The sequence below is a fragment of the Ricinus communis genome, chromosome 9 (assembly GCF_019578655.1).
Source record: "Ricinus communis isolate WT05 ecotype wild-type chromosome 9, ASM1957865v1, whole genome shotgun sequence".
NCBI classification, from domain to species: Eukaryota; Viridiplantae; Streptophyta; class Magnoliopsida; order Malpighiales; family Euphorbiaceae; genus Ricinus; species Ricinus communis.
The window spans coordinates 26348047-26366228 of record NC_063264.1 but is presented as its reverse complement, the minus strand read 5'-3'; the positions used below and the strand labels follow the sequence as shown (position 1 = coordinate 26366228).

General features: G+C 32.9%; 1 protein-coding gene across 3 annotated transcripts; it reads right to left on the bottom strand.

The window, feature by feature from the left end:
• Positions 1-1122: 1122 nt before the first annotated feature.
• Positions 1123-7480, bottom strand: LOC8288260. 3 transcript variants are annotated; one of them, XM_048379351.1, is made up of 9 exons: positions 7310-7480; positions 7160-7277; positions 6845-6900; positions 6630-6754; positions 5647-5806; positions 4089-4495; positions 2419-2898; positions 1960-2089; positions 1123-1415 (listed from the first exon to the last, which is right to left on the bottom strand). In XM_048379351.1, the coding sequence occupies exons 2-9, from the start codon at positions 7217-7219 to the stop codon at positions 1280-1282; spliced, it is 1554 nt and encodes a 517-aa protein (XP_048235308.1). In that variant the 5' UTR covers positions 7220-7277; positions 7310-7480; the 3' UTR covers positions 1123-1279. The 3 variants fall into 3 exon arrangements, with proteins under 3 accessions (XP_048235308.1, XP_048235309.1, XP_015578067.2); XM_048379352.1 differs by having other exon boundaries at positions 5647-5760; positions 6656-6754; positions 7160-7480; XM_015722581.2 differs by having other exon boundaries at positions 7160-7479.
• Between the last annotated feature and the right edge of the window lie 10702 nt (positions 7481-18182).

Below are 18182 nucleotides of genomic sequence, written 5' to 3'. Positions count from 1 at the left end.
AGTTTGGCTTCAGTACGTAGCTGTCAGTGGATCATGCATAATGGGCGTACTATTCATTTCTGGATAGATTGTTGGTTGGAGCTTGAGTATCCTCTGCAGCACTATGCTAATCTGATAATCATGGAGCCGCTTTTATCATATAGAGTGGCTGACTATGTTGATGCTCGAGGTTGTTGGCATTGAGTTTCCTTTGCCCATCTGTTGTCGGCCCCTACTGTTCATATGATTAGAGCTGTATTGCCACCATCTGACTATCAAGGTAATGATATCGTTATTTGGGCAGAAACATCATCAAGTGTTTCTTTTTTCTTTTCGTAAAATAGAATTACACCATGCTGCTAGAGGACAATTGGTCTCATAAGAATGGTATTTGGAGTATCATCTTGGGGTGGAATGGACCACAAAGGGTCTGAATGTTTTTGGTTGGCTGCTAACGGGCGCTTGTTAACTATTTTGGTGCGTCACCGATGACATCTTTGTTTGAATGCATCTTGCTCCTAGTGTGGTGCAGTTGTGGAAAATGGTTTACATGTTCTTCGGGATTGCCAGGCGGCTATGCAGGTGTGGGTTTCTTTGCTTCCTCCAAATATGCGCATGAATTTCCTTACTGCTCTGTTCCATGTTTGGTTGTGTAGCAATCTCACTAATTCTGTTCGACTATTGGATAATTGGGAATGGTCGTGTTGTTTTGGAATTGCATGCAGGGAAATTTGGCAATCTAGAAATATGGAGTTGTTTGAAGGCACTCCTTACTCATTATTGTATTGTTCTTGATGTGTGGGCTTCTAGCCATGATTTCATGCATAGTTGCCATATTCCACGAGACCTTTTTGGATATACCTCAGTGGTGGGCAGTGAGTTATGTGGTCTGTACTAAGGCTTAATGCTAGCTCAAAGTCTCGCTGTTTTTTCGCTTGAGGTGGAAGTGGACAATCTGTCGGTGGTTCATTTGGTTAATTCTTTCACTGAGGTTTCAAGTTCCTACTCTCCCATCATTTACGGGATTCGGCAGCTAATTCATGAATCAAACTTCATGGCCGATAGACTATCAGCAATGGCTGCTTACTTATCGGTCAAAATGTTAGGATATTTTTGCATGAATGATGCAAGAGGAAGCTGTAATTGACAATATTGACTACCCATTAACAAAAGAGACAATTAACATTAAAGTATTGCTAGCCCACTACATCGCCTTGACATCCCACCTAAACAAGCCCAAAAAAAAAAGGGATTCATAATGCAAAGTCACATGATACATTTACATTCTAAAGTGAAATGTTCAGACCCTCTTAAAGAATGATAGAAGATTGCCTTGTTTAGGGTCCTTACTTCCCCCCTTTTTGTTCCCTGCATTGCCTCCTGTATTAGTTGAAGCTCCACTTCCGACCGCAGGAGACTTCTTAGCTACAGGTGCCCTGAAATATTGAACCCAAATTCTACCGTTACTAAACACAAGCTAAACTTTACCAGCAAATGAGCAGTGTCACTGTTGGTCATGAAGAATCTAGCTACTCTAGCATGAATGAACTATAAAGATAAGGATAAATTTACTATTTTAATGCCAGTAATATCAGCTAAGTTCAGATTTACAACTTTTAGATAATATGCTTAGTTAATCCCTGGACCTGGAACTGTCTTACAATATCAAAAATCATTGAAACTCAAGTTTCTTCCATTCCAGTGCCATCTAAACTGGTAAAAGAAACCCTTAAATGTTGGTGCAATTGTAAAGTTTTTGTAATGGGATTTAAGCAATAGAAAAAAGCATCAAAGACGTTTTTCGTGAAAAAGCATCCTGCTTGTGCAGAGTTCCCCTTATCATAAAAAAGGATTAATCAAAAAGAAATTTTTTATGAACATGTGAAACAGATTTTAATGTACCCCAAGCAGTTAACTTTAGTACTGCTCTTACCCACTTCAAGCAAGAGTAAACATTTTTATACTAGTAATATTTCTAACCTGTTGTTGACAGTACTCGTAATTGCATTATTTTCAGCTTTCTTCGGTGCATTAATGTCGGCATTCTTCGGAGAATTACTGTCAGCTTTAATTTTTTCTGTATCTTCCCCTTCCCAGACTACCTCATTTACTGCAGCATGGAGAAAAACAAATTTATAAATACACACAGGAAAGAGAAACAAGAAATTGGCATCAGTAGAACACATCTGAACCAGGCACTTCCATTTTCTAAGAATGCACATCTTCTAGGATATTCCTAAATTGAAATATCTATAAGTTACAGAACCAGTACAGATGACCAAAAATTCAAAGTGGAATAAAAAAATTTCCAGTGGAAGGATCCAATTGATGAATAATAATGGATTACCCAGAAAAGATAAATAATTCAAGCCAAGTCATATTATCAAGGACTTCCTAGAAATTAAAAGAAAGCAATTAAGCATTGGTGTTATTGTATACCTTCTCTACCACGCTCATCAATACGGGTCTTCAAAACTTTCCTCCTTTTGGGTGAATGTGGGGGATCATTAGTAACTATATCAGCCTTACCATCCCCTCCAGTGATAGGGCTATGCTTCTTTTCATTAGAGGAGTCATTAGAATTGAATCTCTTGCTGGAAACTGAAATTTTTTCTCTTGGAACTTGATTAGGTGCTTTGTCAGTTGATGATTCTTCCTTGACTTCCCTTTTATCTTCTATTTGGCCGTTGACATTGGGTTTCTCAGAAAGAAATATTTTATTCATTTTCTCCTTTGGAGCTTCTGGTGATGCTAGGCTGACTGCATCTTCATACTCATCATCTGAGAAATCAAAAACTACTCTCCTTTTTCTACTACCTTCACCATTAGAAGTGCGTTTAAAGTTCACATCTTTAGCCTCATCAGCACTGCTCTGATCTTCTATTGCTTCAGAAGAACAAACTTGAGCTTCTGCACTGGCTAATAACATCAATGAACCAGCCCAAATTAGAAAGAAAAGTATGAGCCAAGAATAAACTTTTTAACTATATAATACATATTGGCACATGATACATAGTTTCACCCCTAAACTATAATAATTTAATCTTTGATGCTCCTCAAGTATCTAGTTAGCCTATAGACCTCTCAACTAATATTTTTTACCTAATTCACCATTGTTTTATTCAGTATTTCACAATATAGTAAATAAAAATATAAAAATACATGTACAATATTGAAAGAAGTAAAGAAATAGAAGTTGACAGGTGAAAAAGTTAAAAAATAGAAATTGAAGAGTGTCATATATTAAAATGATAATTGAGGGGGTGTCAGAGGTTAAATTGATTAAGTTAAGAAGTGAAAATATGTATTTAGCCAACAAAATTTAGACCCAATTGCATTATGAGAACAGCCCATCACACGGGTAAACTATTCTAATAGCCTTTTTGTTTATGTTAATTTTCATTGCAGTCAACAAACCTTTTTTTCAAAAATCGATCTATGTAATTTATTTAAATTAAGTTAATCTGGACTAATCCCAGCAATATACCCACAAGAAGCCCAATATATCATTCAATTTGGTTTTTGGTCTACACCAAATCTTTTTGGTGGGAAAATATGCAGACATTCATATCATGTTAGACTTTTAGCTGAGGTTGTTACAGAAATTCTGCCACAATCAGGTAAGAATACCCTAGTTGTAACAGAACAAAAGTTATGTGATCTTGTTGACAAAACAAAGTCTACTGATCATAATGCAATGAACAAAAAGGTTCTAATCATTAAAGAAAATATAGGTTAAATAAAAAGAGTTAAATTTGGACCTGAAAACACTTTTAGTCCCTCTTTTTAGTCCCTGAAAGTAACTGTCATCTACAAACTTGTTAGTGAAATACAAAATGCCCAAAATGAACTCCTTGTAAGAAGCACAATGAATAAAACACAAGACATTTTCGTAAAAGCATATGTTAATGATAAGAGAACTCAGCTTTTGGTAGCCCAAAATGGGCTGACCTAATAGATATCCAATAGATGATAGACAGTAGACACTAGAACGTTTTCTGTTCCAAACCTCAGGGTCGGTCTTTTGTAATTAACCTAAAAGAATTTAAATCTCGTCATACTTGTGCAAATAAAATTTCGATGTTAGAAAGAAAGAAAAGAAAACCAACCAATAGGATTCGAAACGAGATTTTTATTGTCTTCTGCAGAAGTGAGCTTTGACTTTGCTGATGCACGACCCCATAAATTTGCCAATGAACTGGAACTTTTATCACCCTGACCTTTCTTTTCATTAGTGGGCAAGACTTTTTCTCCACATGCATGAGGCTTGGAGGATTGATCTTCTGTCTCATGACTTTCAGATTTTATGTCCTTTACCAATATGGTAGATTGCTTACCAACCATTGGACCTGATTGCTCATCTTTAATTTGCTGAAGTGGAACTTTAATATTTTCATGAGCAGAATTACTTTTGGATGGCTCTGGGATACCCACACTTTTAGGCTGTGAAACTGCATTGCTTACAGGATTTCCTGCTACATTGCGCTTAACAAAGGGATTAAGAATCCCACAAAACCTGATGGGAGAAAACAAAAACTTAAAGCAACAAACTCTAAAATAAAAAATATGTATATGCAACAACTGGATCTCTTTTATAAATAGCTTGATTCAATAACCAGAACATAAAGTTCAAACAAGTGCAAATGTCAAATCAAACATGTCTCACCAATACTTGTACTTCCCCTATCCATTCCAAACAAAAATGTTGGCTTGTTTCTAGAAGAGCGGGTAAGAGAAATACATAGAAAGATTTGAATTCTTCAAGTCAAACACATGTTTATATCTAAAGCATTAACAGCACATGCATGGTGGAAACCCAAATCAAATTTTAATGTATTTCAAGGCTGTAAGAAAAAAATATGACATATTTTAGACAGTTGAAAGGGGCATCCATACACTTTTACGTAGAAGTGCATTTGTTTTAATTTCTTGCTGAACTATTAAATATCACAAAAAGGCCATATCCCTTCCCCAAAGTGCACACAGCTTTGATTGACCAAAAATACAGTCCATGTGTGTAATCCCACATCATGCTGATGCGAAAATTTAAAGAGCACATAAATAGCTTTCTTGACAGCTAGCAACTGTATATCGAGGTAAGCAAACGTGCCTTTATCTTTTTCCCTCTCTCACTTCCCCTTCCTTAAAAGGGCATAACTGTAATAAGAAAAAGTATGAAACTTGATTTTGAGTGGGATAAATTGTTCTTACCTAAATAACTACAAGGTAACTTGTAACTGGACGGCATATTGAGAACATTTAAATAGCCTGTCTCACACATACAGCTTGCAGAATGGCTATAGTAAACTAAGCAAGAAAAGTTATAGGAAAAAATGGCAATAGAAACTGTCATTAAGTTAACACACCAATACAGTTTTCATAATCTCGCCATTTTGTTCCTGTACAAATAAGCACTTCAATTACAAAGACTTTTCATCATCTTGATTAAGTATTCATTCTCATCTTGTCAGCATGTATACAGCAAGAGAAAAAATAAACAGTCATCAAAATAACGACTGCCTGAATAATATTATTTGTCGATTATGTAGCCTAAACAAGATAAAAATCTCTTTGAAGTCAATGTCAATATCAAATATCTCTAGTTTAGCAGACTATTATAGGATCCCAACATGAAATATCTACATTACAAAATGGAGAAGGATATACCTGTTATCTCTTAAACAATTATCAGCAACATTTGGCTGCCTAAAAAGCTCTTCTGCTTGTACAAATTCATCATTCCATAGGGCAGCTGGATCCTTCGGGATAGCAGGTTGTACACTATAGACATGAATTGAGCAATTGCCATCAAATTCTTTTTTAGCCTCTGAAAAGGAATTAAGATAGAAATTAACATGCATCTGCAGTGCACGTAAACAGCCAGTCACCAGAAGAAGTAATCGTAGAATTTAACCAAAAACTTCTCAATGTATACATGCAACACCTCGGAGTTGCATCACCAATATCCACAATGCAATAGCATCAACCTTAAAATCCAATTAGTTAAGCTTTGAAACTAGAAAGATGTCAGATAAAAAGAGAAACAAAACCTGGTGTCATGATTGATCATCTTTATTACGCTTATATACTCCAATAATTCCTCATCTACAATTTGGTAGCAATTTTTTGGCATAATTCCATTAAGATTACTATATACTAATTAAGGAAGAACTTTGGACGCTAAATGTTCTAAACACTGCCTGATGTTTGATGCGTGTTCTTTTATGTGGCAGGAATTACCAAATTACTTAACTTAGTACAAGCAGCTATAGTTAACCTGCCAACCGACCCACCTGATCTGGTAAAGATGCATCGTGTGTGTGTGTGTGTGTGTGTGTGTGTGTGTGAGAGAGAGAGAGAGAGAGAGAATTCAGTATGACTGGGTAAGAACTTAGTTAAAATCACTTCCCTCGTGATGCTTACTCATGGTCTAAATCTTTATAGATTTCTAAACAGAAACAGCAAACAAAATGATTCACAAAACTACATTACTGAAAAACCATGCTCTTTTTGAAACAATGGCTGTCTATTGTAATTATAGTGGTCCCAGCAATCTTAAAACTTCTCCCTCTCTGTCACTCTCTCCTTCTTTCACTAATACAACCAATGATAACACTATGGTCTCATGAAATCATTTGATAATAATCAACCTTCAAGTTTAGGTCTCGAGACAAGCCTTATATGGTAACTCTGAGGATTGTTTTTCAACCAGCCGGACAGAGCATATACTACTTCCAGACCACTTTTATGTTTCTCGGCAAACTCTTGAAGCAACCTAAAAACATACCACCCGTTTGTTGGCAACAAAACCAAAGACAAAAAAGAAAAAGAAACTATCAGCATAATCATGCTGTTCTAAAAACACCTCTTTGCATCATTTGATGAAACCAAAAAATTCCGACTCAGCCACTTGTACGAAACCTGAAAAGCAATGTACTTTAGATTCAGAGAATCGCTCAAAAAATTGCAATTAATTTTATGATAACATTATTTCAAACTATGGCAAACAATAGAAATCATGTCCAAAATTGCCAAATTACAAAGTTCATAAACACTAATTCCTCAAGTCCTAGACTTATTTCAAAAAACAAAACTTCAACAACGGTGAAAAGTATATCAATCAATCAAGAAGTGGAAAGAATGGATTACAATAGAAGAGAGAGAGAGAGAGGGAGATTACCACTTCAAGCTTATCAGAGACGAGAGATTCGATCTCTTCAAGTATGCCTAGGGTTTCCATTTCGGAAATACACTTTCTGGTTTTTAATTTTGGAAATCAAAAGGGAAGCAATATCTGTTGAGAGGGAGAGAATTTTATGGAAAAGAGTGTCGGGCTATTCTGTAAATTATTTTCCCTCCCTAGACCTCACGCTTTTCCCGCCAGTTTCTCTCTCCATCTATGCTCCCTCTCGAATACAGTGGCTTAGGTTACGAAGATTGTTGACGCTGTCACGTGCGATTCATGTTTTTTTCTGTTTTCCATATCCAAAACTAGAAAACCGAATGAAAATACTGCTCTCAAAAATATCATAATGGAAATAATCAAAAGATTTTAACACCAAACTATACCGAATTAAAAATATTTTATTAATTATAGTACAGTCCTGATTTTTTAATGTTATTCGGGTCCTATTATATACCGATTATAAAATAAATATATATACATATAAATATAATATAATAATTTTTAATATATATCAAAAATCTTTTATTATGCATATATAATTTTCTAAAAATATACATATATAATAAATTAATTTATTGAGCTAGTTCTAAAAGTAAAATAAAATAATAATATAGAAATGAATTTTGATTACCATCCCACAAGATTTGTAGTATTTAGTCTTAAAATATATTATAATCTTACACTAACTAGATTAAAATAGTTTAGGTTAAATTTGAAAGTAATTAATACCAAAAGTAAATATTTTAAATAACAAATTAAATTAATAAAAATCTAGAAATAAGTTTTCCCACTGTACTGATCTTTCTATAATTCGATTAACTATTCCTTGAATCTAGTTTAATTGATCTTAAAGATAATTTACTATAAATTAGTAAATATATTATTTCAAATTAAACCCACTATATTTAGATTAATTCTTTACCTACTATCAATTCTTTTAATCTAAATTCTATAAGTTCTATAGCAAATTAAAGCAAATCTTAAGAACCTAACTTTTATATTTAACTCTTGCTTAATATTGTTAAACTAATATCAAATTTTAACTTTTGTTAGGGTAACAATCATGTCAATCATACCTACTGTGTAGTCACGGTCCTTGATGCCGCCCATCAAGTAGTACGTTCTGCTATAAATCTCAACCCAATCACATCACAAGTCATTATCAATCATAGCTAAGTACATTCACAAATATAACACTATATTAATTATATTAAAATGGTAATAAATCTAAAAATGATAAAGTAATAGCAACAATAATAATTAAAATAGTTATTAAAATAAATATTAGAACCATTTTAATATCGATATGTGCTATGAATAGATATAAATAATGTTGATAAAAATATGATGCGTGTCAGTACCCGTTTTTTGGATCTAGATATCGAGAGAATTACAAAAAAATCTGATAATAAAAGTTACTAATTTTTCTAAGTGTCAAGGAATTGAAGATAGTCAAATTAGAGCTAGAGTTACGAATAATTGAGCTAAAGATTACTTCTCATAATCAAATTAGACAAAATTGACAAAAAAAATATTAAGCTTTAGTGTTAATATCAGTTAAATGGTCAAGTTTGGGGGCTAAAACTCAAATATTTACAAGTGCCAATTGTCGATCAGCTGTACATAGAGCCGATCGACTCTATCAGACAACTGATTGGCTCTGCGCAGTGCCAATTGGCCCAAACATTGAATTTTAACGTCATTTTTCAATATTTTTCGACTTCAAACGTCAATAATCATTACAATACGTCTTCTAGAAGGTCTTATTAATAGTTATTCAATTTTTTAAAAATATTTATATGATTTATTCAATATTTATCATTTAAAATAGTTTGGACAAATCCAAATAGATTTAATAATTATTGGTAATTATCAACAATTAAAAGAAACATATATCCTAGCCTCTAGGTTTCCTCCATCATTCTCTATAAATAGAAAAGGTAGGGAGTTTTGCCAACCGTAAGTTTGCTTTTAGCTAATTTATGTCTTTTTGCCCTAAAACAAGTTTGATTACATGTTATTTCATGTCTTGCATGTGTGCTAATCATGTTTCATGTGTTTTATGCTTGTAATATCAGAATCTTAGAGTCGGAGTGCCAAAATTGAACCAAATAGGCCTAGACAGAAGCCTAGACCCGATCGACTATGCATAGAGTTAATTAATTATGTGTAGAGTCGATCGACTATGCATAGAGCCGATCAATTATTATAGAGCCGACCAGCTCTGTGATGCGGTCAATCAGTTATTAGTCCAAAACTTGCCCTATCTTGCGAATTTCGACCCTTTTCACTAATTCATGCCAATTCTAGTTTATGTTAGTCGTTTTTCAAGTTTATTAGTTGTAAAAGGATTGTAATAATTAGTTTTTTATTATTTTTTTATCTTGCTTTATATTTTGCTTTATGTTTGATGGATGGATGGTAAATACATGTATGATTATTAACTAAAATTAGACATCTAGACATAGGCTTTAAAACTTGGGCTTTGATATGTAAACTGTAGTTTATTAAGCCAACATATTGGTAAATTGGGCCTAAATTAAAATCCATCTAGACTTAGCAGGCTTTTCCATGTCTAAATTAATTAAATCAACCCACTTAGAATATGATGACTAAATTCGGCCTTAGCATGCAATTAATAGTCCACTTACAGTAGGAACTTGGTAATCAAAGCATATCTTGTAAAAGGACTAGACTAGGCGGGCTTCCTTGTGCATAATTGAGTAGTTAACTTAGACTAACAATATAAATGGGAATTGAGCCTAACTAAAATGAGCGAAACTTAAGTGGACCTTATATGCTATAGTACTTGATGTGTAGAATTATTATACTGTAATTATAGGGAATAGCCCGTTAAATAAAAAAAATAACGATATGGATACACAATTAAGGAAGTTGGCTTGTAGATCCATCTCTGAATGTGGCGAAGCCTCTTTATGAAATCTTATAAGCAACTCAATTAGTAAAAGTGTTCCAGAGAATTACCTGGGTGGCGACTCACTTTTTTCGCGCTAGTCTCTGTGACTAGTTAGTGTACTTTCAATTAGGTTGAAAATCGTGCTATATTTACTAGAAACACTTCGATGCGCATCCAAAACTGCCACACATAATATGGTTCGACATTCATAATAACTTATAGATATGGCATCCTCCTTTATGCTACTCACACGTCTGGTGCAGCTGACTAAGGGGGATAAAGAATCTAAAAGTCCATAATCATTAATATTTATACTACACAAGAAATTCATCTAAACAACCAGACTCTCTAAAAAATTACTAGTTATTCCCCTAGTGAAATTATGTCTAATAGACAAACTAGTGTCAATAGAATTTACTCGCAATTAGGACTCAAAACTAGCTAGCTTAGATTCATATTCACTAATAAATATCCTAGAGCAATTAATCTTAATCATTATCTAAAATTAATACATGATCAACTAATCGTTGATCCTCGATTACCTCGATATTACTTAATTGGCCAAAAAAGTCTTCAAAATATAAATCACATGACTATCCTTAACTATACAATCAAGTATTAATTATTAAAATAAATCTTAATTAATCACGATTAAATTATTTTTAAGTAAGTTGTAAGTTACTCATTAAATACTAACAAATTGAACAATTAATTAAATAACTAAACCAAGTTCGAGTATGAGATTCTATACCGAGCCAAAACAAATCACGACACTAGCACATAGGAGCTCGAAAAATCGAGATGGAATTTCCGTCATTATCACACATACCGAGGTCACGGGCCTGGTCGTCGAAAAGTTTTAATGGTAGTAAAAATTTGATCCAAGAGTAACAACTCATCAATTAAGACGTGGAGAGTACAAATATGCAATTTCTTTCTCCAAACAACCACCTGAAGACTGCCATAAAGCTAAAAGATACCATGCAGTACCGACGAGACTTCCTCAACTCCGATCACTAGCCAAAGATGGACGCCAAGCCTTGAAACTGCCTAGGTTTACGTTTTTAGGTGTAAGGATGTTGATTCTAGCCTTAAATTGGCTAAAAAATGCTGATAAGTGAGTATTCTGGGAACGACAGCTAAAAGCCCAATTCCACTCCCTTGCGATTAGTCGAACCATGGTGGTTCAATGGTAGTAAAATTTGGTTCGAGGGTAATATCTCGTAGATCAAGACGTAGGGAGTCTAAATATGCAATTGCTTTCTCTAAACAACCACCTGAAGGTTGCCAAAAAGCTAATAAAATCAACCAGCACCGACGAGACTTCCTCAACTCCGATCACTGGCCAAAGATGGATGTCAAGCCTTAAAACTGTCTAGGTTTATGTTTTTAGGTGTGAGGAAGCTGATTCTGGCCTTAAATTGGATGGAAAATGCTGACAAGTAATCATTCTGGCAATGTCAGCTAGAAGCACAATTTCACTCCTTTGCTATTCGCCAACCATGGTGGTTTCAGGCCATAACGGTGTCGCCAGATTGCTAAGGAGGTGGAGAGGAGGGTTTAGTTAAATTTTGGAAGGTTAATGTGGCCGAAAAAGAGGCTGAACAATGATGAATGGAGGTGACGAGAGAGAAAAATCATTAAGGAGAGAAAACGAGAGAGTAACCGAAATGGTTTTTGGGCTACAATAAAATTACTATTAAGTCCCCCCCTTAATAAGTAATCTACTACAGTAACCCAATTTGTTGTTTAGTATATATATACATATTTATGTTTTTAATTATAAAATTATCATTTCTTATAGTCTGAAGGTTAAAAATAAATAAATAAATTCTAATAAATATTTATTTATTTATTAATTTAAATTTTAACAAACATGAAAAGTATATATATATATATATATATATATATATATATATATATATATATATATATATATATTATATTATAAATTTATTAAAACTAAAACTAAAATAATACACACATCAATATATTGTATAATCATTCGATCAAAAGTACTTAGTGATTAAAATACTTATCGACACTTGAGTCTAATACCGACAATATTGAATATTAAATTATCAGAACACCTAAAAAAGTTATAATTTTATAAGATAAAAATTCAGGATATTACATTCTCCCCCTCTTAAGAAAATCTTTCCATGTTTAAGAAATAGTTGTCTCATGATTGAGAAAAAATGGAATAAGAATCTGTCGCCTCCTATTTCATCTCGTAGATATATCTCCATTGAGAACACAACCCTGATCATCGAAAAATTTTAGAGCAAAGTTAGCAAATTTGGATATCCAGAATCGCAAATGGTTGATTCTTATACGATATATCTTCATCACTTCAACATATTGAGGCTGCACTACATGTAGAAATGTGAAACATAGGAGGAACATGCAAAAACTTCAGTAGTAAGTCCAACTTATATGCCACCTTACCAATCATGTCAATGATCTTGAAGGGTCCAGCATAATGTGGAGCTAACTTGCCATTCTTACCAAACCTCATCACACCCTTTATAAGTGACACCATTAAAACACATACTCACTGGTATCAAACTCTACATGCTTCCTTCTCGATTCTATATAACTTTTATGCCTACTTGAAATAATCTTTAATCGTTCTCAAAGGATAAGATCCTTCTCAAAAGTGATATGGACCAATCCCGAACTTGCTAACTTCCTTTCGCCAACTATTTCCAATATATAAGTAATATGCACTTCCTGACGTACAATGTCTCATAAGTAGTCATCTCAAACGTGCATGAAATTACTATTGTAGATAGACTCAATCAAAAGTAGGTATTAATTCCATTGACCACCAAAATCTATAACACACATTTGAGCATATCCTGTAGGGTTTGAATTAACCTTTTCGACTAACTATTAATTTAAGAGGGGTGAAAAGCTGTAATAAAGTCTAATTTGGTGCTAAGGTCTTCATCAGTAGAAAGTATGCTGAATTAATCAAATGATCAACAATTACCCAATGGAATCGTACCTAGCAGATGTCTTTGGCAATCCAGTCATAAAATCCATAGTAACTCTTTCTTATTTCCACTCTGACAAGCCATAACTCCTGATGCTCAAGCTTAATCTGCTAGCAAGTAAAACACTTGGACACAACTCTAGTACATTTTTGCTCATCCCATTCTACTAATAAACACTTGTTAAATCAAAGTACATATTGGTATATTTTAGGTGAATACTATAGGTTGTGTGATGAGCCTCCTTTAGAGTCACTTTTGAGGATTTATCCATGCTAAAAACACACAACCAAGTATCCTTACTGAGAGTATGATAAAATCATTGGTTTGACCTTATGGAACCTTTTATAAAATCCTCTTCAATAGTGGATCTCGACCTTAAGATGCTTTGGTTCTATCAACAAGTACATATCAAACCTTGAAGTATGCTATCAATACTCTTGAATCTAGTATCTCCATATGTAATCCTTGATCATATAATTCATACAACTCTTTAATCAAAGGTTTTTCTCAATGGTGATGTGGGAAAGAATACTTTATTACTTCATGCTCAAGGCATCTGCCACCATAATTACGATACTATGATGATAAGGGATAAGATAATCATAATCCCTTTGAAACTCTAACTATCTCATTTGTCTCAAATTCAATTTCTTATGCTAAAATATATATTTTAAACTCCTTTGATCAATTTAAACCTCACACGTCTTCCCATAAAGATAATGCCTTTAAATTTTAAGTGCAAAGATCATTGATGTCATCTCCAAGTCTTGAGTGGCTTAATTCTGCTAATGCTTCTTCGACTGCCTAGATGCATATGCAACTACCTTACCTTACTACATCAAGTCACAACTAAATCCAACTCTAGGTGCATTGTAATACATAATAAAACTACTTGTGCTAAATGATATGATCAATAGTGTGAGCTAAAGTTAAACAGTCCTTTAGCTTTTAGAAACTCTTCTCCCACGCATCACTACATTGAAACCTGACATTTCTTTAGGTTAACCAAGTCAAAGGTGCTAATATTCTTGATAATTATGTACAAACTAGTGATAGTAGCCTGTCAAACCCAAAAAGCTACAGATTTTTATCAATATGTTAGGTTCTTACTAATCAACCATTGTCTCCACTTTCTTGGACTTCACTTGACTACCATTCTTAGACATCCAAATCCTATAAAAGCTACATTCTTTAACCAAAATTTATATTGAAGATTTCAATTTGCAAATATTGCTCCTAATTGAGAATACCCTAATCTCATATCAATCTTAGAGAAACATGCAACACCGTGAAGCTGATCAAACAAGTCATCAATGCAAAAGGTTGAAAATAGTTGCCTTATTCAGCTTCTTGTAATCAATACAGAGGCATAAAGAACCATCCTTCTTCACAATCAACATTGGAGCGTCTTAAGGAGATTCATAAATTTTCATTAAAGAATAATTATTAATTAAAAACTAAAGATATAGTTAAAAAATCGTACAAGGCCAATCTAATTTATAAAATTGTGGTTTGAATTGCTTAGAATTTATATGTTTTCAATTCTAAAATTATAGGTTGAATTTGAATGTCATACTAAATGGTGCTTATACTTATAAGAAGTAGGAACTATATTTTTTTTTATCTTAGTTGAAAAGTTTAGATTAATTAATGCCTTCATTGTGTTTAGTTTTGGGTTGGTGTTAGTTGAAAACTGGAATTAATAAATACTCTAATCGTATATTGCCATTATATATATATCATATTAACTTATATATGTTACAGTTATTATTAATTTTAATTTTATTATATATATATATATATATATATATATATATATATATATTGATGCATTATAATTTATAACAACTTAATACTAAACTTACCATTGCAGTATAATTGTTTATTAATTTATATATATATTTGGTATATTAGTCTAGTTATTTACTATTTAGTTGTGAATGATATATTTTTCTTGAATATAATGATGGACACTAGTACTAATAATACTGATTCATTAGAGAAATGATTTACAGCATGGCAGCATTTTAGTTAAAGTCGTGCTGTTAATGAGAAAACTACTTTTATCTGAATTTATTGATGATATGTATATTTTAGTATATTTTTATATATTTTAATATATTTTTCTATTGTCTAATTAGCTACTAATTAGATATTATTTTTTTATTGTCTAATTAGGCACTAATTGAGTTTTTCTGTTTTAGTTAAAAATGTGTATATAAATAGACACTAGCACTCTTATTATAATATACAATTTAGAATACAAATTCAATTTTATTATTCTCTTCTACATGCTATCAGAGCCTCCCTTTTAAGGGTGGTTATATTTTCTGCGTATTATTTTCTTTTGGTTTTGTGCAAATAGCAGAATTTCTATTTTTTGCGCCATTTTTCAATATTCTGTCACCGAATTTAACTTTCATCACCACTAGAAGATTCTTCTCTCTATTACGAATTCAACCCCATAAAAATCAGTTCAAACAGACATCAAACTCTCTGTTACAATCCACCGGAAGTTTCTGCCGCAATTCAAAACGTTACACAGCTTGGAGGTTGAAGACAATCAAAACGACAAATTGTTTTGACTACTCAATATTCACTCTGCCATTTATTCAACTGCCTGCAGTTTGTGATTCCTGGTTTATAGCTGTCCGGTTCAATCAAACCAGTTAACCGAATAAGTTCACTTTGGTCAGTCCGGTTTAACCATTTTCTAGTCAGTTTTTTTTTCAACTCGGAACTGTTCCTAAGGTTTTTGACCCTTCTGGATCCTCTTTTGAGGTCTGTTTTGTCAAAATCAGACTTTTTATCTCCGGTTTGGTTTAGATCTCATTATTTTCGCATATTTTCTTTGATTTATTACAATTGCTCCGTTGGTTACTTCATAGTATGAGAATTTCTTCTCCATTTGCTACTCTTTTGCACTGTGATAATTGAAGTGCTATGCAGATTGCCCATAATGATGTATTTTATGAACGGACAAAGCACATCGAGATTGATTGCCACTTTTTACGTCATCATGTTCAAAATCACACAATTGACCTTGTTCCCGTGTCCTCTCAAAATCAGACTACTGACATATTCACCAAGGTGCATTATGCTCCTCGGTTTTGCGATTTTATTTCCAAACTCAAGCTTTTTGATTCTCATCCATCTTGAGTTTGATGGGGGATGATGATATGTATATTCTAGTATATTCTCTTATATTCTAATATATTCTCCTATTGCCTAATTAGGCACTAATTAGGTACTATTCTTCTAATTAGGCACTAATTTAGTTTTCCTATTTTAGCTAAAGATGTGTATATAAGTAGACACTAGCACTCTCATTGTAATATACAATTTAGAATACAAATTCAATCTTATTATTCTCTTCCACATTTATAATGGAAGTACATATAAGGGTAGAGGAATTAATAGAATGAAATATCATATTGTTGGAATTCCAAATTAATTAGTTTCATGTGAAAAAGTACCTCATGATGTTCGTGAACACGTGAAGAATTTTTCTAGAAAAGGAGAAGTTAAGAGAAAAGAAGCAACAATAAAATCCAAAGGTTCAATCACAAGCTTGAATATTTAATAAAAGATAAAGAAAGATAAAAATTTTGAGTTGTTGAGAGTAAATACACAATGAGGGCTCAAAATAAATGCTCTTGCTTGATATAGAATACTTAGAAATGATTATAAATACTTCTATATGAAATACAGAGTTGCACCCTTATTAAATGCAAAATTAGTCATTTCAATAACTTTCACAAATGTAGCTTCATGTGCATAAACAATTCTTCACTGCCGTGAATCATCAGCGTTAAAAGCAGATTTGAAAAGCTAGAACCCATCATGGCTGTGAATAATTCTTCATGGCCGCGAAGGCTGCTTTCACGGCTGGAAACTTTTATTCAGGGCTGGGAACTCAGGTTTCATGGCTTGGGAACTTTAGTCATGAGCTCTTCTATGATTCCTTGAAGATCTAGAGAGTTGCCATCATTCACGGGCGTGAACATCTTCTTTACGGTTTTGAAACTTTTTCCATGAACTCTTTTATGGTTTCTTCTATTCTTGTGGAGAAGATCTTTTCACGGTCGTAAATTCTCATTTTTACGGCTGGAAAGGAAGTCATGAACGCTACTATCATTTTTGTTGTCTAAGGCGAGAATTATTTATGTTTAGAAAACTAAAATTTTACGACCGTTGCATTGTCTTAGAAGAACCAATTTTGTTTTCTTGCACATAAATAATCAAACATGATATTAGTCATTCTTAATTGTTTGTAACCATCAAAATAGGATTAATAACCCTCAAGGTTCAACAACCTTCTTTGGTATATGTTTATGAAGGCATTGTTAGGGTGAAAAAGAAAATTAAGAACATTTTAGAGATAGAAAAAGTTGTATGCTCCATATCTAAGTATTTATTGATGAGCAATAAATGCAACTGCTTATGTTCTCAATCCTAAATTCTTGTATTCCCTAGAACTTGATAACAACCATGAGATTATGAAAGAACTCTTTGATATTACTGACCAAGAAAGTATATGAAACTTGAAAGAGATAACATATGAATTAGGTTTTTATTATTGTATTCTAATATCAAAAAAGAGATACATCAGCCTTATATTTATACTCATATAAAGACTTTGATAGAAACTAAATAACAACCTTTTAATAGCTAGACTCTAAATTTAAAAGATAAATACTTATCATATCCTAATAGCTCTTCTAGAAACAAGAATCTCAACACTCCTCCTCAAGTTGGTGCATAAATATCATACATGCTCAACTTGCCTAGACACTTAAAGAACATGTGATTCGAGACTGCTTTGGTAAGGATATCAGCCAACTGATCTTCAGAATAAACTTTAGGCAATTCTATGATATTCTCATCCAACTTCTCTTTGATAAAAAATCTGTCAACCTCTACATACTTTATCCGATCATGTTGTACTGGATTATAAGTTATATCATGTACTACTTTATTGTCACAATACAATCTAATTGGCTGCCTCGATGCATAACCTAAATCTTCCAAAATTTATTTTAACCATAAGGCTTCACACACACCAACAACCATTCCTCTGAACTCAGCCTCTGCACTAGAT